The sequence below is a fragment of the Carassius auratus genome, chromosome 46, assembly GCF_003368295.1.
Source record: "Carassius auratus strain Wakin chromosome 46, ASM336829v1, whole genome shotgun sequence".
Lineage (NCBI taxonomy): Eukaryota > Metazoa > Chordata > Actinopteri > Cypriniformes > Cyprinidae > Carassius > Carassius auratus.
In genome coordinates, this window is record NC_039288.1 from 5246189 (window position 1) to 5273421 (window position 27233).

A 27233-nucleotide genomic window follows, 5' to 3' on the forward strand; every position below is an offset into this window, starting at 1 on the left:
GCAGGTCTGCCCACAGAACCACAGACTTCTTTTTGAGGTGTTTGATGAAAACCGCCTGGTAAGATCCACCTTCAGCACATGAAAATCTGCTTAAAAATCTATTGAACTGCCTTGGTCGACTTCGAAGTTCCAGTCTACACATTGACAGTTTGTTAACCAAGCCATAGCTTTGCCACAATAAATGCATGTAAATTGAAATTTGAATTAGATGTAATGTCTATCAATGTGACTCAGGATTTCAAAATGCTTAGGGCAAATATTATCGCCTTCATTTAGTGTGATTGGCTGCCGCAATGGCATTTATTATTATTATTTTTTTATAAAGTTTCAATAAAGTCAACTTTATGACATTCTCATTACTTATTCCCCTCTGCTTTCAATCCCACAATCCCCCTCACTTATTTTGAGAATTGAAAACACTCACCTATATCCACGGATAGTTTACACATACCATAACTATTATAGAACATTGAAATAGACACTTGCAACTAGCAAGAATGTCGCTAAGGGATAAAATACTAAATTGAGCAATTTTTGCTTTACATTTTGATATTGAATGTAGTATAGCAATATAATGAATATAATGACATTATAGAATTTTTTTATTTTTTTTTATTTCTGTTAGTGATGTAATGACTATTCTTGGTGTCAGCTTGTGTGTTAACTGGTGTTCCAGTTTTCACTTCTCTATTTATAAAATAGCTTGCAACTCTCAACTGTTCCTTCGAAAGAATCGTTAGAGTCTGAAATTTGTTTTATTTATTCTTTTCCGGCCCAGAAGATTCGGCACATTTGGAAGATTTAGTTGTTTGTCAGGCACTGACTGGTACATTATTAAATGATTTAATTATGAGACAATAAATTAAATTTCACTGTTATGCAACTAATGCTAGTGCTAAACCGTTCATTAGTGTCCCCATGGCAACAATGCTCAATTGCTTTGCTTGGTATGCAGTACCCATGACACATTTTGCTCAAAGTACATAGTACAAAACCATTTGCATTTTTTTTAATGGGGAGATGATGTGAGAACCAGTTTAGAGTTCATTTGTATCATTAAGACTGACTTCAGTTAAACAATTACTTAGTTTTGGGACCCAATTTGCTTCCTCTTTATTGTGCAGAGAGTTGTCTCTCAAGTCTGAATTTAGCATAAATCCTCCAAATATGGTCTATACTAAATGGCAGTGTACTGCAAACTACAGTTATGCAGGTTATTTAAGGCATTATTAGATGATTACAGTGCAACTGCATCTAAACAGTGGTTCTCACCTGGTGGGTTGCAACCCACAAGTAGGTTACAATAATAGATTGTGAAAAGCAGGGGAAAATGATAAATGCAAATAACACCACTTATCAACTTTAAAAAATAAGGATAACTTTTTATTTATTTATTTTTTTTTTTACTTTTTTTTATGTGTGCTTATTTTTGTGTATTTTCCTTAGATACATATATTTGATGTCCAATGTAGAATCTGAGGCCAGAAGCAATACCAGTTGAGAACCACTGAGTGCATTTTGAAGTTTTGGATCTAGTTACTCTGAGTATACCATTCAGTTTGTGACCAGGCAGTGGTATTGTTCTCTGCTGTAACTCTGCAGTGTATGAGTTGTTGCAGTTCACAGGGAAACGGTTGTTGTCACTCCTGTGTGATGGGATTTGGCAGAGTTTCAGTGCAGGGTTGAGCAGAAACTGAGCTTCTTCCTTATAAGTCTGAGGGAGCGCATGGATGGTGTCCCACTGACTGGACATAGATTTAATGAATGATTTTCACATGATACATGCTCTCAGTCTATTTCCATCCCTCTCTTATCTCTTTATTTTCTTCCCTGTGTCTTCTCATTCATAACCTTGTCATTCTTTGCCTGTTTCTCCTTTTCTTACCCTCTTTCCTGCTTTCTCAGTGAGAGTGCCTCTATCAATCTACTTTCTTTTGTACAAAGCATTTTGTAACTTTGGATTACTTAAGAGCTAGCTGTAATGAACTCTCACACACAAGTTCCAATGGTCCAAGCAAGACAGACAATTGAATGCCTTCTTTTTTAAGTTTAGATGTGAATAAGATGGGTCACACACCACAGTTTATAGCAATTTTTGTAGATCCTTCTGAAAACCGCTGTCATGGAGACACATAACCACCCCAGAGTTGTGTGGGTGAGCGAATGTGTTTCTTGAAAACATTCCAGTTCAAATCACCCGTTTGCTATCATTCAGCCAAATGTTTGCTGTTTAGGCTTATGTAATGTCGGTTTTTATGAAATATTCTTTATATTAGCTGAGTAAATCGTATGTGAAGGTGTCGTATGTGTAGGTAGCACTGTGGAAGTCCTCTGTCGTTATTCCCAGAAAAATTGGTGCTGTGGAACTAATGCTTACGCTATGAATTAGGGCTGCACGATGTCATTTAAGCATCGATATTGCAATGTACAAATCCACGATAGTCACATTGTAGGATGTGTGATGTAGGCTGTCGTAGTTGATCCGTTATTCATTAACTGTACGGCCCTTGACGAATGTGATTCGCAGATTAATTTCACAGCAGTTTTAAAATTTTAAGTCCTGTGAGTTTAACAGGGCAGACAGAGAGAGCGCGTGTGCGACAGAGAGAGCGTGAGAGAGACAGAGCGCGCGAGAGAGAGCGAGCCCCGGCCGCACGCTCCCCATCTTCAAACAACACGAGCGCTGTCTTGCTCTATCTTCCTCGCGCATATTAGTCAATTGACAAAATGATGTCGATGTTTAAATCATTTAAAATGAGAATGTAAGTGTGCTCATCCCATTTTTGTTTGTAAGAAAAATTTGATTAAATTTCATATCGCAATATATATCACAGAAAAATAAATATCGCAATGTAATTTTTTTCCCAATATCGTGCAGCCCTACTATGAATGATGTCTCCGTTCTTTGTTCACAGCTCCCCCCCTAGCATTGCATGTGTGCCCTCCAAACAATATCCCCTTTAGAGAGCACCCACACTCTCACAATCAACACTTTTCTTTCAGTTGGAGGCTGTCTTACTCACTCCATCCAATAAGACACTGCACTGACTTTGCAGTGTCCGGCTGGTGTTCCTGCACAGACGCACTCTAAATAGTCACATTTGTGGTAATTTTAACTTTATAAAACCGAACTTACCTTTTATAGCAATCCATACTTTGTATGTGATACATTTACATCATGAAGCGATCATACTTATGATTTCTGGCTAGTAAGTGATAAAACAAGCAAAACTGAGACTTCAGAATATTGCTGTGGTAAAGCGTAACTCAGTGTTACAAATTGTTCTGTTTGTTTATTATTGTTAAAAAATCTTTAATATGAGTTCCAAGGATTCTGATTTTGGCCTTTATTCCATTAGGGATATACGTGCAGGCTTTCTCACTTAGACAAAGCTCTCTTTGAATTTGAATATGCACAGTCCAGCGTCATCTCTTGGGATCATATTGATTATGATATTTGCGTGTCTGTTGGCAGAGGGTTCTGTATACTGATCTAAACATTCAGATTTTGTGGATTGTGTTTGTATAGCAAAAGCAAATGCCAGAACAAGAAACTTACCATTATTCACCCTGAATAGACTTTATGAAGCATTTAGCACAGTCTTGTGGCTTATACATTATAAATTTGGCTGTCAGTCATCAGTGATTGATCATATTTCCAATCATTTTGAGGCAACACATTATAATTATTTTGTTTTTCAAATGACCCACGAGTTAAGAGTTTTTAAATAGTGCAAAGTGAAGTAGATTCCTTTGTTGCTTTTGTTTTAGGAGTGGTCGTGATTGTAGATTTTATTTATGAAAATGAAATGGCCCCTGGGCTGCATCCTGATTCATTGTTACTGTGTTGAAAGAGGGTGACTGTCTTGTGGTTTAAAACTTCCCTTTTTTTTTTATAGAGATGGAACATTTCAGCCATGCCAGTCTTTAAGAAGCCTGATTGGAAATTTTGCATGTCTATACAGAGGCCCAGACATGAAAAGCTCCAGTGTTTTTCCAGTAAATGGACATTTCCTGTGTATTTCTTGGAAAATGTCTCTAACGATAGTGGTACACCTCTAATACTTCTGCTTACCTATATAGGTCTGAGTGATGGTTGTGTGTGAATTGTTTTTGTTCTGTCTGATATTTTTGGCGGTAAGTAATTAAAAATAGTACTTTTACCAGCTTGAGTTTTGGGTAACATCACGTCCCAACTTGGCTTGGTCTCAGTGTGCCCCATATGTGGGATAAGCACAAAGATTTATGAGCTTCTGGAGAGTGTTTCCTGAGTCAGCTGTGATCCCTCTCTGTCTCATCCCACCCCCGGCGGTTTAGTTCCCCCTGACAGAATAGTAGCAGCTGAGAGAGTGCTGTTTGGGTCTAACAGGAAAGTGGGGGTGGGTGCCATCTGGATCACGAGACTTTGGCAACCCTTCCCTCACCTTTGCTTGCAAGAGCACCAGGCGTCCTTATCCAGTCAAACCTGGAATGCAGTTTGCCACTTGGGCTATTTCTGTTGTCTGTCACTATCAGACTTCAGCTCAAACAGTGACATATGGGATAGTTTTTTTTATTTTTCCTTGTCTCTCCCATTGTTTCCAGCTTTTACTTGCACGCTCACTCTCTCTCTCTCTCCCTCTCTCTCTCTCTCTCTCTCTTTGTGGGTTGAACTTTTAAGCTCCCTGGCAGCGCTTCACTGGTAGCTGTGAAACAAAATGCAGCCTCTGTCTGTGAGGAAGGGAAAGAGAGAAAGGAAAGAGGGTGGATGAGCAAGACCGAGAGAGGGAGAGCAAAAGGGGATCAGACAAACTAAACAGTGAGCGAGGCAGATCCAGCAAGAGCTGGACCGAGACAGATCAAGTCAGACAGGAGAATGTCTCACCGGTTTCGGTTGTATTTTGGATCTGGTCGAGGTAACACTGAGTTGGAGCAGCTAAATGGGACAGTGGAGGACGGAGATGATAGTGGCTACTGTGGCGCAGGGGCCACAATGTGCCATACACAGACACAAAATGAAGGACTTTCTGAGAGCCCAGAATTGAGTGCTTGTTCAGATGCCTCTCTAAAGCGAAGCTCTTCCATGTTCATCCCACAGCTCCAGGGTCAAACTGAACCACGGACAACCAAGAGCACCTCTGTCCAGATTTCTCTCCAACGCACAACTGCACCTCAAGAAGACGCATTGCCCTTTGATCCACCTCCAGATTACCCTCGGGATCCAGCTCCCCCATACACTGAGCCCGGTGAAAGCTGGGCCTTACCTCCACCTCCAGCTTACTACAGAGGAGAAACCCCATCTTGCCAAAATGTGGAACAATCTCAACCAGGTACTGAGCCCATTCAGCCTAAGAGGCAAGTCTTTTACGTCCGACCATGTGATGGACAAAATGGTAATGCTAGTGCACCCAGTAATCAAGGGATTACCATTGGAGGTTTTTGTATTCAAAGAAGATCCGCAGATGGCTCGGATGTCCAGCGGTTCAGGATCATGCCCTACAGTGAGAATGACCAGAATGGCCACCGTTGGGCTGTTCAGCAAAGCTCAGACAGAGGTCCTGGAACACAAAGACTTGTATTCCAGCTTCAAAAGGACCAAGGACGGCACCCTAGCCCTACTTCTCAGGCCGATGATTTGGGCATCACGGGTATTAAAGGCAGCCCCTTGGTGCGGTACCCTCGGATCCAACTTGAGAGGAGCACCTCACAGACAATGCAGCCCAGAGGAGCTCCTTCACGGCTTGGATCTATGCCAAATCTTCATTCCCCGATCTCAGAAATGGAGACCGAGAGTGAGATTCTTGAGAGCAGTACTCAAGTTTGCACATTCAAAATTAGGAAGGAACAGAACTCCCGACAGTCCAAGTTTAAGATCTGTTTCAGCCATGGAGGTGAGCACAGCCCCATCCTTGCACGGGATATTAGCTTTGGAAAGGTGCCTAACTGCAGCAATCAACAGGTAAATACAGAAAAGGGACTAAAGTTGAGCAGAAAATGAAGCACATACTTTTTATAGTTTATTTTTTACATTTCAGGTTTGCTTTATTAACAAGCCATTGTTTAGTTCCACAAAGTATGCTGTAGGGTGTAGACCTCTCAAAGTGTGTTTTAATAGTTTGTAAGTGGCTGGAGAATGGGAAAAACAGATGAAAGAAGAGGTAGCAGGATTTTGGTGGAAAGAGGAGGTGGGTTGAAGAATGACTTTCCCACATTCTGGGAAGTGAATATTCCACGAAAATGGGGGCCAAGAACAAGACGTAACCGCACTGTCTTTAGTTACCCAACAAGCATACAAACTCTTATACTCAGTTTGATATTCAAGAAGTGAAAAATATAGAGAAAGCAGAAGCATTTTCAGGCGTAATTTCATTCATGGGGTCCTGTCCACTTGTTTTACCCCCCATTCTCTTAAAGAGGAGCCTGTTCTATCTTTATTCCCGGGTCAAGTGTTGTATGTTTTGAAAGCGGCTTTTCTCCTTTTGGCCTGAGTCACTGTTCATCTCTTCAAACAGCTGTTCTGTGGTGATTAAGGTCTAATATATAGTTAAATATAATGCTGTTCTTAGTATCAGTAACTTAAAAACAAAAAAAGTATTGTTGCTCAAATAAAGAATCTTCATGCATCATAGTTCTATTAAGCTCAAGGCTTTGTTTGAGTTTCTCAGATCTTAAGCATCTCTTCGCTGTCGGGTGGAATCCTCGTATCTCCAAAACCATTATTTTTCTGGAAATTAAAAAAAACTGCATATTTATTTTAGTTATTCAACATTGTATTGTTAAAGTTGGTATTATACCTTATATTGCCATCATATACTGTTGTGTACCAACATTGACACAACATTTCCCCAACATCATTTTTTATTAGAGATACGAGTTTTATGACTTGGGAGCATGGATATACGAGTTTACGCTCTCATTGATAAGAATGGTATAGACACAGACGTCGCTGCTGCCAGCAGTTCATCAGTCTGTGGTCACGTTGAGCCTTTTGACAAGAGACTAGGCTTTACGAGCTATTCAAAGCCAGTGATTGTGGTTACATACATCTTCCTTAAATATTTTAAACATTAGAGCTATGAGTGATGCAATACCAAAATGAAACCATAAACTGACTAGACTGTCTAAATACAATACAAAAAAAAAAAAACGATGAGCTGATTAAGATTAGTCTGATCTGGTCGCAAACTTACCTTCGAGGCTTACAGGGGTTCCTTCTGAACCGAAGCATTACAGCTATCGAAATGTATCTAACCTAACAATTTTCACTCGTTATTGTATCCAAAGAGGCTTACTTGGTGCGAGTAGACAGCCTTTTTTTCTCCCATAAATAAAAACCTTGCTACTTGAGGTGTTTTACATGCACAGTGCCAAGAGAGGCATAGTCTATAAGTGGGCCTAACAGTTTAACTTAAAGTCAGTATAATAATAATAAAAACAATAATTTAATGGTGGTATACAAAATATCCAATTTAATTCAAGTGTTATATTAGATACATTTTAAAACTTCAATGCACATGCATAATAAGCCTAGTAAGAAGTAGATATTTGTCATCAATATCTGATATCATAGTTTAACAGATAACATTGCCATCATATTGACTGTGTTAATACTGTATCCTATATTAGGCTTGTGAAGTAGATTGTCATAAAAGCTGTGAAAGTCCTTTGGGATGACTTCCTTCAGATCTTGGAGGTGTTTGAATTTCTGCTCTTTGATCTTCAGGTATTCTGAATAAATGCTGCATCAGACAGAGTTACTGTAAGGAGACACACATGGTTGATCCAAAAAAACCCAAAATGAATAAAAGTAAAATGATCATTTCCCTAAATTATACGGCATGTTTAAGTATGATAACGAGGCAAGAAGCCAGCTAGCTTGCTTAAAGTGATGAACATGGCAAAGGCAGCTACTTGTTGAACTTGACGGCATGCCTTGACATTGTAAGCTACAATCTGTTTTATCTGCAATGCACATTGTTTAGTCCGCATTTCAGAGGATTGTTTTGCACTAAGTTCCGATCCTCAGACGAGCGTCAAAACTTGCGCGGGTCAATATTTTTATTTAAGCCCCACAAAAATCACGTTTGCCATCTTACCAAACATGACAACAAAACCAATGCATCGTGGACAGTTGAAGTGTCCAATAGAGTTACTAGATTTGCTCTCAAGCTATTCTTAAGACTTTAGATTGGTTAATAATTTGTAATATTAACATAACCACGCGGGGACTGACCAATATCATCAATTAATGAAAAAATATGAAATTGACAAAATTTGGACATAGGAGGTTTCCGTCCAACAGCGACGATTTGCTTTTTTCAACCGTCCACCCATTTGTTTGTTTTTTATTTAAATTTAATTTAAATTTTTGGCACATGTAATTTGTCATTCCCTCCAGGTTACCATTGAGTTTACTGGCTTTGAAAGTCCCTTCAGTGATTCATTCCTGTTCATCTTAGAAACCAATTCATGGGATGCTGACACGCTATAAGTGTGGGACATTCATCTGTTTGTCACCAACCATTACTAGTACTCAAACTAGTACTCATCATGTGCAGAAGTCATAACAGCATCTTTCCAATGGAATGTGGAAAGCAGGACTCAGTCTCACAGATGGCGCACTTGCAAACCGAAGGTCCAGAATCTCTGAGATTCTCTTCCTATTCCACAATTAGGAATGTCATACCTTCCCAGTTTCCAAGGCAGCTATTGGCAGCATATATATTTCCAGTACCTGTTCAAAAGGCTTTACTGGAAATGAGTCAGTCAAGAAACTGAAAGTTCCAGCAGTAGAGTTCATCATCTGAAGTGAAAATCTCTCATACAGATCTGTATACTTCTTGCTGTCAAGACTGCTCTTTTGAATGCCTCAAGCATGTATTTGTTGATGTATCTTATCTGAAGACAAGGCTTGCAATACATCATAACCTGTAAAGTCCTTGTTTTTCAAAGAATATGGTAGAATAGTTCTGCCTCAGTGCTTCTTTTTAATAAGAGGTTTTGCAGAATTTACAAACATTTACACATAACTATAAAATTTCACTCATTTAATGCATTTGTCCCTTGCAGGGCGCATGAGTTTCCTTGTGAGCACTCTCCGGTTAATACATGTGACATGTATAATACATGTTTGCTGTATCACAAGTTTTAGCAAACCTAGAGAGGGAATGTTGTGGGAAAGCTCACTTAAATCCGCTGTGGCAGCTTTTTTTTTTTTTTTACAGAACTCAGGATTTAGAGCTTTGAAAAGCCTGTGTCTGCTCATAAGAGAAGAGAGTTAAAATTAGGTTTATTGAAAGACTCTAGCTCTGTCAACATTTCCTATTGCTGTAGTACCTGCTGTTGTCGCTTAGACAGGAACCCTGCTGCATAATTTGTAGGGGCTGCAGTCTTATTTTATCATCTCTGCGTGTTGCGGATCAGTTGTCGGAAGTTTCTTGTCAGGTCCTGTTGTCATAACCCCTGACCCTATAATTTACAGTTCTTAGCTGTGTGACGTAAAGTTTGAAATAATGGGCTGCTTTATTCGTGTTTCCTTCCATTTGATCTGTTGTATGGTTTATTTAACCATTTTTTTGTGTTTCTCTTTAAACATGGCCTCTTGGTTCTCACTTCCCTGCTGTCTTGCTTTCTCTGCTTCTGCACTTTTTACACTTTAATGGCTAGAGTCAACTGTTAACTCAGCTTTGTAATAAACGATGACTAGGCAAACATTTATTTTTAACACTTAGGAACAGAGCTTTTAGGGTCATAAAGGCATGATATCTTAATGGTCACGAAGTCGCTTTGAAGTTAAAAGGCATCAGTTAAAGTCATTTTCACTTCTTCAGAGCATCCCTTTTATTGCAGAAGGATAGGAAAATAGTTTCCTTAGTGACAGGACACTTTGCCAAGACACAACGGACATAATTCTTCTACAGTGTGACTTTTAAGACTCAACTAGCTTTTTGAGCTTTCTAGGTCATTCCTTCATGCTTTTTGGTTAATTAATGGCTCAATTTTGCTTTTGTTTGTGCTTCACAGCTGTTGTTAGTGTTTTGGAGGATTTAACCCCATTTTGTTCAGAAATGCTTAAAGGCACAATATGTAATTTTTTTGCTGCTAGAGGGCGTGTATTCAAAATAAACAAAGACCAAGTAGCATAGTTTGATGCCGTGACTGAGTGTGGAATCATGGGAGTTGTTGTCTTCATCCCCAAAACCAATGCAGGACTCGGGCAGAAATCATGCTCATGGATAAGCTAATGATTTTTTTAACATAGTAGAAATAAGCAGGGTAAGACTGAAAGCCGTCAAAGCAAAACAAAGCCACTGAATGAGCATGACACACAGCTCGAAAGCAGCTGAGCTTTTTTTCTGCCACAGTCCACCGCTTCCACTCATTCCGATTTTGCATATGTGGGGGGAAAAAGCAGCGCTGTTTTATCATACTAGATATGTTTGAGAGTTCTGTTATAATGCTACTCTGTGCGGGATCGTCACCAGTCTAATAAAATGCACAACATTTTAAAGTGTCTTTGGTGTTTCCATATGTTTTCTACAAAACAAAACCGGAAATCGAGGGGTTATGACATCATGGGCAAGCGTGAATTCTCCTCTTGAATTTCATAATATTCAGGAAATAGTAGATATTGAAATGTTTAAACGTATTTGCATGTTTTTTTTGTGTGTGTGTGTGTGTGTCTTTTTATCCTCATTCCAATTGATCAAAAACTAACTATAAAACAGAGAAAGTACTAAATTATTACTAGATTACTATACTATATAGTAGGGATGGACCGGTTGACCAGCCATAAATCGGAACCAGTCGTTTTTTGCTTAAAATACGCGATCGGCAATCGGATGGTTTTTGGTCTTTTTTCTGCCGATTTTTCTGGAAGTGCGCCCGCGTCCACAGACTACATTGTAATCATTCGCTATCATGTCAGTTGTGTGGAAGTATTTTGAAATCTGTGCGCAGGACACGGTAGCCGTTCAACACCGGAAGTGCAGAGCTACATGTCTGAGGCACAGATAGCAGGAAGCGATCAGCCATTGGTGAACTGGCGCACAAATAAGAGCCTTTCCTGTGCTCACTGAAGCTGCGCGAGCGTACTGTACCTGTCCGTGCCCTGCACAAGCGGAGACAGTGAAGGGATGTTCTGCTCAACTTCTCGTGTGTTGAATGAGAATTGAAACGGACTAAACTGTGACAAAACTGAAATGCTTTTCTTTGTAAAGCAGAACTTGCATTCACGTTTGAAAAGCCAGAAGTAAATGTCAGTTCTGTATAAGATGATTATTTTTATTTTACCTTAAAATTACATCAGCTTAATTTGATTTAAAAATCACCTGCTGTAGCACGCTGAAAAAGTGTTTTATTAGTCCAATTAAAAAAATGTTAGGGTAATGATTCACATCTAGATTTTTGAGACAATAATTATTTATTTTTCATTGGCTCTAGTAAAAAATATAGATGTGAATCATTACCTTAAATATGTTTTTTTTTTTTTTTTAATTGGATGAATGAGATACTTTTACATCTTTGTTTTATTCGCACCAACATTATTTGATTTTAACATTTTTATTTAGTCTAACTGGTAAAGACCTTTTTTTATTTAAAGCCAAATTTAAAAACTAAGGGCCCTATTTTAACGATCTGAAACGCAAGTGTCAAAGCGCGAAGCGCAAGTAACTTTGTGGGTGGTTCTCGGCGCTGTTGCTATTTTCCCGGCGGGATAAATGGCTCTTGCGCCCGGCGCAAATCTAAAATGGGTTGGTCTGAAGTAGCTTCATTATTCATAGGTGTGGTTTGGGCGTTACGTGAAATAAACCAATCAGAGCGTCATCCAACATTCCCTTTAAAAGCAGGTGCGCAAGTTCCATTATGGATTGCTATTATTATGGCGTATTTACCAGGCGCACGCCAGGAGCGGTTCACAGCCGAGGAGACTGATGTTCTTGTAAGAGCAGTGAAAGACAGAGAAGTTGTGTTGTATGGGGATGGGAGAAACCCACCCAAAATAGCGTCGGTTAAACAGGCGTGGGAGGAAATAGCCACAATTTGTCAGATGTCCTTATATACACATATGTCTTGCCACTATTTGGCCAACAGGTCTGATCCTTAATTACTACAATTAGCCTGAATAATTTGTAAGCTAGATTTATGCCTATTTTTTCACATCGTGGTGGCACACCACAATGATTTCCGTCATCTCACGTGTTAATATTTTTTAGTGTAACAATTTATGAATTGCAAAAATAACTGTTGCATCTGTGTAGATTACATGAGCAAAGTGTATGCGCGTTGTGCACGCTATACATTATGGTCAAGCATGCGCCCTTAAAATAGCATAATGAACAACGCGCAATGCGCCACTGACTCTAGACTAGGTTTTTTCTGGTCAGTGGCGCAATTGTTTAATGGAACAGCAAAATAGCACCAGGGATCGTTTGCGCCAGAAGACGCCTCCTTTTTTGCGCTGAACCGCCCAGGGAGCGCAAGTTCATTCACTAGTTTAGCGACGTGCTTCTGTGGAGGGAAAAGCGCGCTTTGCGCGGGTGCAAAATAGGAGTGACACATGTGTCGGTGTACAAAGTCAATTGCGCTGGGTGCAAGATAGGGCCCTTAAACAAATACTGAGTGCTGATTAAGAAACATCTTATTGAATGTGTGGTAATTGTGTTGTTTGTATTTTACAATTATGCAGTTGTTGCCTTTAATTTCACATGGTTACAGTTAATCTTTTTATTTAAGGTCAGTTCTATGTAGTTTCAACCCAGTTCATAAACAAAAGCTAAATGCTAATGTCTGTATAATCTTTATTTGTACTGAAAGCAGGCTTCTTACTGTGCAGTAACTGCTGTTAGTTTCAGATGGTTACAGTTATTGTTTTCAATAGCCAAAAGCCAGTATGGCCTGTTAAATACCAAATAAACATCTTGTTTATGCATACTTTCCTTCTTTCTTGTTTGTTTAAAAAAAAAAAAAATTCTGAAATCGTTATCGGAATCCAAGCAAGTTTGCTTGTAAAAAAAACGTTATTGGAATCGGCCATGAGAAATCATGAATGGTGCATCCCTACTATATAGTAGTAAAACGCATGTGAACAGTAGCCTACTTTTTGATCCGTTCATCAGTATTATTCAGGAAATAGATATTGAATGGAACTTATTTGCATGTTGTTGTTGTTGTTGTTTTTTTGACATTTTATCCTCATTCCAAATGACCAGGAAAAGAGGAAATCAACAGTAAAACAGGAGAGAGTAGAACAATTATTACTATATTACTGTGCCATAGTAAAATGCATGTGCCTATTTTTGATCAGTTGACCAGCTGTCTCCCAAGTCAGGTATTTAGGTTACACAGTATATAGTTCTCAAGAGTATGGCACCTCTCATTGCATGGCACAGCGCACAGACATACCCCAAGCTGACTGCTCCTGTACTGTCTGCCGTCGGCCCTGTGAGCGTGCGATCAGCAACAGCTCTCCTATGGACACTACGACCACATCCACCCATGCCACCCCAATCCCTGTTGGGGAAATGGTCAAAATGATCATTTGTTTGTGCTTCGTGAACACTCCCCTCTTGCACGGCGGCACCATTGTGCTTCAAAGTTGATTTCCACTTTTCCTGATCATTTGGAATGAGGATAAAAAGTAAAAAAACAACAACAACATGCAAATAAGTTCAAGCATCCATTCACTATCTATTTCCTGTACCAGGAGAAGCGCGGTCATTACATGGCCGATCGTCAGTTCCAGGCAGGTTTTTGAGCCCGTAAATCATGACTTCAAACCACGACTCATGACATTGTAGCATTCCAGACAAGTCACGCCAAATTGCCTGAGCACAAGGAATTGTAACTACATTTAACATAACTACAATTACATTTATTGGAACGTTATATTGTCCTAAAGTCTATTTCTCACCGTGTACCACTTATCTCATCTGTAGGCAATATAATCCGTAGGGGCTGTCAATGTTGTTTTGTGGGTCATGTGAAGTCAGAGCTTGGAGCTGGGAGTGCATCGATCTAGTACGAGTTCACGGGTGGGAAGTCATGGGTTTGACTACCATTCTGGTGCACTTTCACGGGTAGAAGGTTGGAAATACATGGGTTATGGGTTGCCTGCAACGCGCCATTAGTTCACCCAAAAATGAAAATTTGCCCATGTTTTACTCACCCTCGAAGCATCCTAGGTATATGTGACTTTATTCTTTCAGACGAATCCAATCGGATTTATATAAAAAATTTTCCTTGCTCTTTCAAGCCTTTAATAAAGTGTGCACTTAATAAACTCGTAATAAAGTGTAATACGTTTTTTGCACATCTGCTTACTGTGTTTTGGGAAGACCAGAATGTCCATTTTTGAGTGAACTAACCTTTTCACATTTAATCCGAGGAATGTCTCAGACATGGTGGGTTTTCCGTGATTAATAGGGGCTTGAGAATGTATTTTTGGTTTCCTGCTGCCAGAGTGTGTCATTGACTGAATCAGACAATATTGTTCCAAAGGTGGTTCACCTGCGTGTATTTAAATTAATTTACAGTGTGGCATTGATGTAATTTTCAATATGAAGCATTTTCATGGTGGTTCATTTACATTTAGTGCCCTAAACATTGTGTAACTGGGGTTATGTATTCGTCCTTGTTGTCTTAATAAGTTTATTCCACACACAGGCACCCATTTGTCATGATCGGTCCGAGTATGAGCATTTCAACCATGGTCAGGTAATCTACTGGTCTACCACGACCCAAACACCTGACAATCAAAGCTAACAATCTCACAATTTGGCTTATTGTAATTGGTGGGTGGAATGAAGGCTTGTGATTGGCGGTTCATATATTAATACACTCTTTCTGACTTTGACCCTCACTCATTGCCCATCTGCTGCTCCTCACCGGGTTGGTTGTCAGGTTTTTCCCATTTTAAGTGAAACTTCTGAAATGAACACTGCCTTATTTCTGTATTTCCTTCTTTCTCTCTCTTTCTCATACATACACATTAATTTATTCTTCTTGGGTTGTACAGGTTCTTGGTTGTCTCATCTTTGTGGTTTTCCTTGCCAAGTCATGCTAAAGTCAGTCATTGTTTCAAAGCCAAATCTCTACATTACTACTATTTCTGTCATTTTAATTTCTTCTCGCCCCTCTTTTGTTGTTTCTCTTTCTTATACAGACCAGAGATGACTTCCTCGGGCAGGTTGATGTGCCTCTTACCCATTTACCGGTAAGGTCATGTACTCTTGTCTTGCTTAAGATTTCTGATTGGCTGTTCTGATCCCAGGAATAATATTTAACTTTGAACTGAAGAGAATGTTTACTAGTTTTCAAACTAAAAATGTATGCATGTGTTTGGAAAAATATAAATAAATGTTTTTACAAAAAACATCATTTCATACCTAATTGCTTCCGCACAGTGTTTAAAAGAACATAGGTGTTGGCAGGTTTTGTGATTGACAAAATCTTTGGTTTTCAATATGGTATTTTGTTCCAGTTTACTTGTTTTGAACAATATATTGTTTTCCTGGACATTTAGGAATGGAACAACTCTTGTTTTTATTGAAACTATTTCCAGTGGCAAAGTGAGATTTCTTTGCTGGATTGCATATTTAGGCTCGCACACACAGAGTCTGGTCTGTTTTCCTTGTGGCCGCCTACATATCTACTTTTCAGTTCTGCGTGGTTGCAGTCCAGACCACACGCTCCTTTTCTGCCTGCTCTTATTGCTGAATATTTAAAAGTGGTTTCCTATATTTGAATTAGATGTGTATATATGGATTTATATTTCCTTAGAAATTTGTTTATTGATTAAGCTACCTTGTGGATTTTTGGATGGACTGGTTTTGAAGTATGAATGCTTTTCACCTCCTCTTGCATCTAGACTTGCCAAACAGGAAAACTCTCCCATTTTCCTTCAGGGCCTCCAATCTTTCCTCACATAGTTTTAGTTTCGGGCACTGGCAAAAGTGGCAATTCCATCAATTTCCATCAGATTGAAGCCACTAATGACCAGCCGTGAATATCCAACCTGTGGGCAGTTTAAATGTAACAGGAGAACAGTGTTACATAAGACAGCTGGGTGTCATCCAAGGGTCTATATCGCTGGTTATCCACCCCCAAACAGGCTGAAGACTGTTACATATTAATGCTTTGTAAGTTTGAACTGAGATTGGCCCAGATTTGATTCATGTTTGTTGATTTTTTTCTGTGTTGTTTTGTTGGTGTATAGACGGAGGACCCTGCAATGGAGCGGCCATACACGTTTAAAGACTTTCTCCTGCGTCCAAGAAGGTCAGTCGTCATGCAGCTTTCACAAACAAAGTACAGGAACATTAGCGGTTATATTTAAAGTTAAAACCGGGTAATGTGTTGGTTTTGAACTTTGACCTAATTCAGAGGACTGGATGTTTTGTACTATACAGCACATCTGAGATTAGTCAGTTATTTTGGAAAGAAATGTGCAACTACCACACCTGTGAATCCCCTTAATGCTCTGTGGTTATAGTTAAGGCCAAATATTTTACACAGGAACAGTTAATGCATATGGCCTGTACTGCTATATTTTAATGTTATCCTAGATGACTCTAGTTCACTATCAACTATACTTCACTATACAGTGATTCTCAACCAGAGATAATACCCTTTTTTTTAAACTGTTTTATTTTATAGGAAGAATATTGAAGCTCTTAAAAGATGAAAATAATTTCAAACAATTAAATTCCTTGTAATTAAGGGCTTATAAAGAATACAAATAATGTGTTACTTGTGTGATGACATGCTTTTATGTCCTGTAGTCCTAAGTCTCGGGTGAAAGGCTACCTGAGGCTGAAGATGGCCTACCTGCCAAAGAATGGAGGCCATGAAGAGGAAAGTAGCGAGATGAGGGAAGAAACTGAGGTAAAACCAACCCATTAGCAGTATATCTAAAGTATAGATCCCTCTCTCCTTGGGATGTCTCAATTCAGAACTCAGAAAAAAGTTAATTGTTAGTGTTTTTCTTTCAACAATAGAGGTTATAAATAGGGATGTCAAAATTAACGCGTTAATAATGCATTAATGCAGATAAATTTTAATGGCACTACTTTTATTAACGTGCGCATTTTACGCAGAGCGTATTTTCTGTTTCAGGGTTACCGTGGGTCCTTAAGAGGTCTTAAATTTAGTTGTATCATAATTAAGGCCATAGAAAGTCGTATGAAAGAAAGTTACAAGAAAGTCTTAATTATGATTTCTAGAGTTCTTAAATTTGAGGAAGGAAAGACGAGAAAGCGATCTACCAGTTCACATTTACAACTGAATGTTTGCTGCATAAAAACATGGGTGGATGTTCGCATTGGTCTGAAGAAAAACAGATATGGCTTAATCTGAAGGCGATTATTTTATTGATCAAATATGAGTGCTGCACGTTTCAAAGTGAGCTGCTGTGCTGCTTTGTTTACATTCGGAGAAACAGCTCTATTTCTGCCGTTCCCGCATCTGCTGGTAGAGAATGAAGTAGCATTTTTCAGACCAATGCGAACATCCACCCATGTTTTTATGCAGCAAACATTCAGTTGTAAATGTGAACTGGTAGATCGATGAGAAGATCTAAACAATTAAGCCAGTAAAATATTGTTGGGGAAGTCGTGGCCTAGTGTAGTATGACTCCTAACCATAGGGTTGTGGGTTTGCATCTCAGGCCGGCAATAAAATGACTTAGGTCCCCATGAGCAAGGCACTGAACCCCCAACTGCTCCCCGGGCGCCGCAGCATAAATGGCTGCCCACTGCTCCGGGTGTGTGTTCACAGTGTGTGTGTGTGTGTGTTTACTTCTCTGTGTGTGTGCACTTTGGATGGGTTAAATGCAGAGCACGAATTCTGAGTATGGGTCACCGTACTTGGCTGAATGTCACGTCACGTCACGTCACGTTCACTTTATAGTTGTGTTGTATAATTTATGTAATAATCAACTCATAATAATTGTTTAAATTAATATAATGATACTTTTCAATTTCTTAAAAATGGTTTTAAAAAACTTTGTTTTTATGAAAACCTGTATCTGAATTATTTATGCTCCATGTTGAGTATGGTTTCACTAGTAATAAACATTAGGGGTGAGAAGCTGCGCAAATCCACGTTCATTTTCAGCGATTATTTGCGCATCTTCTCAGTTAACAACAGCTCTGTGTAGTAACAGCTGCTCTATTTGAAATCACGCACCTGATGGAATTTACTGCTGATTAGAAAACCGGCTTTACTGATGAGATGCGCATTAAAGATCGGCCGATCGTGATCAGAGCACCCCTAATAAACATACATTTGCATAAAGCATCCATATTAGGGATTGTATGCCCTAGTTATAAGATAAGATAATTTTAAAAAATATACGATGAGATATTAATGCACTAATAATGTTTTTTTTTATTTTTTTTTTATGTGTAATACATTGATTCAGACGATTAAATGTATGTACTAAATCATTAACTTCATTAGCATAAATGTACAAAAATGAATATCACATGAAATTAAGTAAATAAATAATAAGCACAGTGGCATCTAAATTACAGAACATTTTTTGAAAGATATATCTATTACCGAAACGTACATTTTATTTTAGAAAAAAATCATGTACATGGAATTGCAGTTGTTGAAACATGTAAATGTATGTAAATGTAGACCAACATTATAATAGATATTCTCCAATATTATAGACCATGGCAGATAACTGAAAGATGTTTTCGTTCCAGAATGGAGACACACTTAAATGTCTCCTTTCTTGCTTTGTCTCCTGCTTTTCAGTCATTTTAGTGTCCATTCATCCTCATCCCCAAAGACTACTTGGCATTTTACATTTAAAGTATGCCATTTGGCTTGAACCATTTCACTGTCTGGCATTTCCTTCCTTTACCTTTGTTGGCTTCCTGTTCTCTGACTTTTATTCCCACTCTTCAGTTTGTTTGTTTTTTTTTTTTGGTTTTTTTTTTTTTTTCTTTTTTTCCTCGGTTAGGGGATTGTCCTGTGTCATAGCAGCTGCAATACTAATCATAACATATTAAGATGGAATAGGAGAAAGTATTTAATCCTCATCCTCACAGCAATGAGGATTTGAAAAAAACATTGAGACTTTTGACTTTTAAAATGTTCTTGAAAACAACCTTGTCCCTACATTTTTGGTGCTAAAATACTAACATTTTGAAGACTGTCTCACTCTCACTTACTCTTGTGTCTCACACTTTGTTCTTCTCAGGGTTGGGAAGTCACAGACTCCACTGATCCAGGTTCACCAAGACCTCAGCAGCTCCTGCCTCCGCTGCCTCAGGGCTGGGAAGAGAAGGTCGATAACCTGGGACGGACATACTATGTCAACCACAACAACCGCACCACACAGTGGAAGAGGCCCAGTAGTGTGTATGTGACCTTTTTTAATTTATCAAAAAGCATATGTAAAAATGAGCCAAAACACTGAAAAACTAAAATCAGAATATTGATGTGAGTTTCTTTGTGACATAAAATGTTATCTTGTTGATTCCTTTGCAAATGACTAGTTAATGTGCCATTATGTTGAATTTATCTTGATTTCCTGACAACTGCACCAGACTGATATGTGTGGAACGAGTTTTTTCTTCCTGTCTTTGCTTTAGAGATGTGGTTTCAGAAACGGAAAATGATAATAACTTACGGCATATTAACCAAGAAGCCCGCAGAGTTTTCCGCTCTCGACGGCACATTAGCGAAGATCTGGAAAATGAGCATCTGGACATCAGGGACATAGACGATGTTAGTATTTCATTCTGATCGCTGCATCTATGACGCGAGCTAGATGGCTTCATCCTTTCTGTGAACAGCTTTTGGTTCTAAATAAAGTACTTCACTGTGGTTAAATATTAAAAGATAATCAGATGTTTTTACATATTTAGTGTATATTTAAAAGCAATTTTATGTTAGGTTCTCATGCATATCCTTCCTTTACCAGTCATGGGAACCCATATCAGAGGAGGACCCAACTTTAATTGCAGACGATCTAAGCCATTCTCCGTCCGGACCCTCCTCTTTGGCGATGCCCCTCTCCAGCACTCCAGAATTTTCAGATGAAATCAGCCTTAGATTGCCTCTCACTCCAGACATGAACGGAGAAATCCCAGGACCCAGCTCTGCTGTGGTAAGAGAGAACAAAGTTTTCTGCTGACATCCATGTTCGAAAGGCCAGGGGGAGAATGAGAGAGAGCACAGCTACTCATGTGATGTTACTCCTTTTTTAATTTTACACATTATGTGTGAAATTCTTGAAATGTTGAGTAAAATGAAGAGTGTCAAAATGAATGGCTGACTCCACACACGTGCACCTCTGTACACTCATACTGAATCACTCGGTGAGTCATTGTGGAGGCAGCGCCTCTGTGAACTTCTGCAGAAAGGAGTCACTCAGTTGGGAAAATATTTGCTCCCATTGTACTAAAGACTAGATTTTTTTTTTTTTTTTTTTTTTTTTTAATGTAATTTTATGTTTTGGACCTGAGTGGCTTTTGTGGTATTTGCAAATAATGAAACTGGATAATACATTGCTCATTTGTTCAGACAATGTAGTCTACATGTCTAGATGAAAAACTGTGTCTAGTAAAGGCTCGGACAAAATCTCAGTTTTTTTTATAATCTGATCTGTTTCTATTTCCAATTGAGTTAAACAAAGCTGAAGTTGCTACACTCTCTTTTTGTGGCTGAAAGTTTATTCAAATTAGACTAAATGTTAAATAAACAAAAAAGCAAGGGGCCTAGAAAGGTATAAACTACACATATACACATTCAAGCATATGCATATGTGTTTTAGAATCACTTGATCAATCAATCATCTATCATTCAATACAAATTGACACATGTGAGTTCAGATCAATTCAGATGGATTTGGACACTACTGACCTTTTTTGAATAAAAATAAAACCTTGAAAGCAGAGGTTGTAAAAAAAATTGCATTAAATATTAAGTCATTAAATTAAGTAACATTACATATAAAATTTTTGTTTTATTTTTTATGTTAGCTTTGTGCACTACTAAACTTTAATCACATCATCCCATCTAAACAAACCATGCATATTATTAATTATTATATTATTTAAATTAAGAAATAAATTATTTCAAATAAATATTATTTACAGATTCAGCCAAGCAAAGATTTTTGTTTGCTTGATTTCTGTTTTTAATAACTCAGAATAACTCTGAATTCAGAGCCTGTGCTGTTCAGAGGACCACTTAGAAAATGACCACTCCAAAAGATGTTCGATATTTATGCCTTTATTTATAACCATGCCTAATGCCTTTTTATCTCTTTCTCTCGCTCCAGCAGAGTCCTCTTTCCTCTCGTCTACGCTCCTCTAGTATGACTGATGGAGTCAGTGATCAAGCTCAAGCTCCCACACCAACGGTAAATCTTCTTTTCTCCTCCTCCCCTCTCCTTCACTCTGCATGTGGTGTTTTTTTCACTCACTCATTCTCAGTATCATACTTTTTTTTTTCACTCTTTCAGTGTCAAATCTTTAAAAAAGCTTTAAACTCCTTAACACATTCCAATGTTCACCTGATTTCCAAATGATTTAATTGTCTCTAATGAACATCTAAGGGAACGCTGAATGCTGTGAATGCGACAATAGGAATCTTCGGTAACACTTTATGCAATGCTTTAAAGTCAACATGAAGTTGAAACCCATTCATGGTTGTATTGTAAATTTATTTATTAATTGTGGTATAAAATGGGTTACGAATAAATAAACTTTGTTTATTTGAACATCCGTCCTCTTTCTACTATATCTGTTGAATAAGAATCAAAAACAAAATAATAAACCAAACATAATGCTTGACAGATCATTTAATGCACATAAACAGGTAGTTAGAAATATCATGAAACTTTGATATATATATATAATCATTTATTAATATTTGACTGATCTGTTAAACATTATATTATGAAAATGTAAAAAATTACATCTATTGTTTGTTCAGAAATATAACACCTGTCTATGTGTTTGTGTAGTTTTTGTGTGCGTATGTCAAATGATAATTCATAGTGACTTATGAGGTATTATTATGCAAGTAGGATTGATTTATTGAGGCTGTAGTGGTGATTATGATGTCATCGGATGAGATAAGTTGACGTGTTTCCATGGTGATAATGTGACTGTGGGAGTTCTCCCAATTGATCATTTTACAGTGCAGCTTGTTCAGTAATGTTTGTAAGGAAGTGCTTCATTCTATTTAAGAGCTGCCTCGTAACCGTCGCTGCATGGGGGCATTTTCAGTTTTTAAGAGACAGTTTGCAAAATAATTTCTCTGTTTTGCAAGCAACAAGAATGAAGTTTGTGTCACGCTTTAAGATGCACAAGCAAAACGTTTTGAGTGGTAAATAGTGTGCTGTCTCTTTAAATGAACCGCAAGTTTTACAGCAGATAAGCCACATTAGGTAAAATTACATTACCAATGTGGATGAGGTCATCGTGTAGCCTGCTCCCAACGCACAGAGACAATGTGCACCGCATCTTTGAAGCAATTGTGCTTAAATGCCATGATTCCCAGCTTTGAAACGTTTATGTATTTATTTTCTGCAAAGTTCTCGCAGATTGTTTTAATGCGTGGCACAGTCTGATGACCCTGTCTGCTACGGTGTGTGATAAATCTGTTCGAAATGAGGTTTGTGGATGGGTCACGAGGTTGGGTTAGTTCCTTGAAAGTTTTGGTGTCCATTTCATTATTGTATCGTGGCATTTAGATGCAATGCATGCTGGGAATTTCCCAGATAAGATCTGGCAGCAGGATAGCTCCAGTAACCTTGTGCTGTGGATTAAGATCAGTTGTTAAACCTTATAAAGGCATAAAGCAAATGTGATGCACACTGCACAAATTGGATTTGCTTCTGTAAGCCTTCTGTGATTCGGTTGTTTGTAGAGCTTTATTTACATGAATAGTAGTTTTACTAACAAGGTTTTCAGAACCACATGACTTTGGAATAGTTCACCCATAATTGTTATAATTTACTCATCCTAATGCCATTCCAAACCTGATGGAGTTTCTGTCTTCCGTAGAGAACAAATTTTGATTTTATGAATGTCTGTGCTGGTACTCTTCATACAACAACATATTGTGAGCAGGACCTGTCATGCTCTATATTCCATGTCATCTGAAACCATACTATAAGAAAAGGCAGACTTTAAACTGCTGTTCAAATGTTTGGGGTCCCTAATATCTTTTATTTTTACTTGATCAAAAATACAGTGAAAGTGATTACAGTCCTGAACTTTGAAGTAACATTTCCCTTTCACTGGAAATAAAAATGCTTTTCCTCATCCGCCTGAATCCGCTTGAAATAGCGGCCCATTCCATGTCCTTTCTGCATCACGTCTACTTTCTCACAAGAGGATGATCGGTTGGTGACTCGTTCAATATTTGAGATGTGAAACACTGAGTGCCAGTCGGATATTTTCCCAGATGTTGTTTCCTCTGTTTTTATAGTCGGTGAGTCTGTGGGCAAGTTTGAGTCAGTTTGAACTGCTGAAGGAAGCTACTTCTTTGGATGATTCCTGAAAACCTTTTAGATATGTCATTGTGGACACAGTGTAATGTCAGGACAGTCTCAGTTACAGTCATTATTATTATGCGCTTATGGAAGCCACCAAAAATACAGTAAAAACAGTAATATTTGAAATTATTAGCGCATATTAAAATAATGAAAAAAAAATAAAACAATGAAGACTGGAGTAATGACTGATGAAAATTTAGCTTTGCCTTCACAGATATAAATAATGTATTAAAAGATATTAAAATAAGAAACAGTTATGCAAGTTTGCAATGCAATAATATTTCAATATTTCTGTTTTTTACATATAAATGCAGACTTGGTAAGCACATGAGTATATATTAAGAATTCATTTATTGTTTAGTTTTTAGTTAGGCTTCATTTTAACAAACGTCCGTTACCATTGTATGAATTATATTAAAAGAATGGTTCACACAAAATGAAAATCCTGTCCTGATTTTTTAATCATCTTAAGACAAAAACAAAATGTTGACACTAATCATCCCTTAATTGCAAATTAATGATTCTTTTTCCCCCCACAAATATGCACCTGGGTATTTCTTTCACTCTCCTATCACTCTTTAATCAAATCTCAATTTGTTCTCAATTCCAGCACTGATTTCAAATTAAATACACTCCCTATAGTTCATGTAATCACATCTCGTTACACTGATTTTTTTGGGGGGGTTGCTGAATCCTTACATCACTCTGCAGGGCACCTCTCACAAAATCACCTAAAATAACAAGAACCACCCTAAAATCACTTCCCCATCTACTCGTCGTTCCGCTTTCTGGCTGACCCTGTCCTTCCATTTGCCCTCATTTCCCCTCTCCCACTGGCCCAAAACAGGGCGATTGCCTGCCCCATCTAAAAGCAGCTGTTATTGCCCAGCAGAGCTCCCAGACCCGACGAACAAGAGCACAAACGGTCACAGGCGTTGAGGACACCATGGTAATGTCCACATGTTGTACATTTCTGCTCTCCTTTTGTTTTTGGTTGTTTATTTTTTTATTTAGATGTGGTTAAGTTTATTCATTATTATTAATATAAATACATTTTTATTACTTTTGTAAATACAGTTTATTTATGAGTGTTCTTTAAGGATGGCACCTCTCATTTCACTTTTTTTCATTTTGCAACAGTTCTTTAATGTGATATTGCTGTAATATATTGTGAGTTAATGTATTTATTGATTTATTTTCACTTTTAGTACGATACAAGTATTAATTATTATTATTTAAAGTTAATGTAATTTATTATTATGATATAAATGTATATAATTTTTTTTATGAACCATTTTATATTTCATATTTAGATTCCACATTCTGTATTTTTTGTCTTTATTGGTGGCACATCTCATTTCATAAATATTTTTTCTCTTTTATTTTATACAGATTTTTGAGTGTTTGTATGACTATAAATTGAGAGCTTGTCAGGGATCATTTGACACCCAGCATGTCCATCTTTACTCTATGTATAAATTCACCCAGACATATTTATCGGATGCATTTTAAATGTGTCCATAACACTATTAAAACATGTCACCTTGTGTGGAGTGTGTTTTGGGTGCTGTGTTGCTTAGGTGTTCTTATGTGTTTGTGAAAATGTGTCAGTGTTCTGGTTTTAAGTATATATTATTCCCACAATCATCATATTGGATGCCATATCAGGTAACAAGGCTTCCAAATACAGATATGACCCTAAAATAAAATCTAAACCGGTTCATTCATTGTAGCAGAACTGACAAAAGCCGCTTTTCCACTGTCGGGTCAGTGTCAGCCAGTGCTTTAAACGGTGCCGGGCGGACCTGTAGCACCAAGGCCAAAAAAGCACTGTTGTGATGAAATATAAGAAGCTGACGTCTGATTTCTTCAAGTGGTTGCATTTACCATGTTTACTATGGTAAACTAGTCTTTAGTCTTTTGCATCGCTTATAAATATTTCTGCCTTTTATGGTGATTATACTACACATTGGATCAAGTTTTTTTTAAACACTCGCTGCTGACTGAAAGTGAGTTTTGAGCTCAACTTATTTGAAAAAGTTTTTAATGCTGGTGTTATAACTTTTAGCTTTATGAAATGACGCAGAGTACTCCGCCTTTGTTCATAACTACTCCTCTAGCCCCAGCTGGCCCACTTTGGCCCAAGGTTTTCGTCGGGCCAAAAAACCAGAGCTGCTGGCCCCAAGGAAGCGCAGATGAGGCACAATCTAGCACCGAAGTGACAGTGGAAATGCGACCGGCCCCGGCACACACTAGCACGGCCGCTTTGGCCCGACATCGGAAACGCGGCTAGTGATACAGATTTTAATATCACCAAGTCTCTTCTTTGTTTTGTGAATATTCAAAATTTTCGTTTAACTTTATTTAGTCTCCATCGGCCTCCTACGCCTTGACCACACCAGGCCTTCCGGCAGGCTGGGAGGAACGCAGAGACCCCAAGGGACGAACATACTACGTCAACCACAACAACCGCAGCACCACCTGGACGCGGCCCATTCTACAGGTACAGGATTCTAGCATAGCCTGGCTAAAGCTAACGGCGGTTTGTTTTTCACCAAGTGTCTTCCATGACTCTCCTTCTTTATTGGCCGATGGTTTTAAACTGTGTCAGTCTCATTTACTTTCTGTTGTTCTGCCTTTATCTGTTTTCTCCCATGTTCTTGTGTACTTGTCCCGTCACAGTGTGTTATTTGTTTTGCCAGTCGTGTGTTTTCTCGATCTATTTATTGCCACTCTGGTTCCGCTTGATCTTTATCTTATATTTCTGGTCCTTGTGGTAGTAAACTCTCTATTCTTCACACTTCGTATGATTCTCTCCATTTCCTTTTCTTTTTTTCTTTTCTTTTTTATAATAGACCACATAAAAAGGCTTATTTAACTGATCTACAAACTTTTAACTTCTTAAAAATATTCTGTAGTCATTTATAAACCAGACGGACCTTCATGTTTGTCCCCACAATCAAATTAAACCTTAGAATTATTGATCAGTTTAATAAGCCTTCATTTCCTACAGTATTGTACACCTGGTCTATTCTGGACCTCTTCTAAACCTTGAATGCAGTCTAACTAGGGTCCGTGTGGGATGGCGTGCCCTTGGACTAGAGCGTGTGGTGACTAGCTAGCTCATCCTTTTCTTTGACCAGCAGCACCCTGAAGATGGAGCCAGTACCTCAGCTGCGGCAGCAGGGGGCGCTACAGCTGCCACACCCCCCGCTTCCACCCCTCCCTCCTCCAGCGGCCATCTAAACGAACCACAAGTGCGCAGAGCCCGTAGCCTCAGTTCCCCCACCGTCACTCTCTCTTCCTCACTAGAGGTGAGAACATCCGCTTTACCCTCCATTTTATCCACCGACTTCCTCCTTTCTGTTTACTTTGCCCCTCCACCTGATTCCAGTCCATCTGTTAAAGGGATAGTTGACCCAAAATAGAAAGTCTATCATCATTTACTCAACTTCCACTTGTTCCAAACCTGTAGGAGTTTCTTTCCTCTGTTGAACACAAAAGAAAACATTTTGAAGAATGCTGGTAAGCAAACCGCTGACGGTAACCATTGAATATGGAAGTCAATGGCTACCAGCAACTGTCTGGTTACCAACATTTTTCAAAATGTCTTCTGTGTTCAACAGAAGAAAGAAACTCGTACAGGTTTGGAACAACTTAATTATCCTTCTTATGATGACAGAGTTATACATTTAACCGTCTGATTAATCTCAAACACTTTGTTTGT

At 38.4% G+C, this 27233-nt stretch overlaps 1 protein-coding gene across 4 annotated transcripts in view; it reads left to right on the top strand.

Moving 5' to 3' along the window:
* Positions 1-27233, top strand: part of LOC113063935 (E3 ubiquitin-protein ligase NEDD4-like) — a 70361-nt gene that overhangs the window by 23252 nt on the left and 19876 nt on the right. The window contains exons 5-16 of one of the 4 annotated variants that reach the window (XM_026234398.1): positions 5-58; positions 5078-5938; positions 15143-15193; positions 16196-16257; positions 16761-16863; positions 19193-19353; positions 19587-19722; positions 19919-20104; positions 21281-21361; positions 24354-24455; positions 25875-26009; positions 26650-26820. In XM_026234398.1, coding sequence (XP_026090183.1) covers positions 5-58; positions 5078-5938; positions 15143-15193; positions 16196-16257; positions 16761-16863; positions 19193-19353; positions 19587-19722; positions 19919-20104; positions 21281-21361; positions 24354-24455; positions 25875-26009; positions 26650-26820 — 2103 coding nt within the window. Of the gene's footprint in view, positions 1-4; positions 59-5077; positions 5939-15142; positions 15194-16195; positions 16258-16760; positions 16864-19192; positions 19354-19586; positions 19723-19918; positions 20105-21280; positions 21362-24353; positions 24456-25874; positions 26010-26649; positions 26821-27233 lie in introns of those variants that run through there. The other 3 variants (XM_026234399.1, XM_026234400.1, XM_026234401.1) reach the window with 3 other exon arrangements.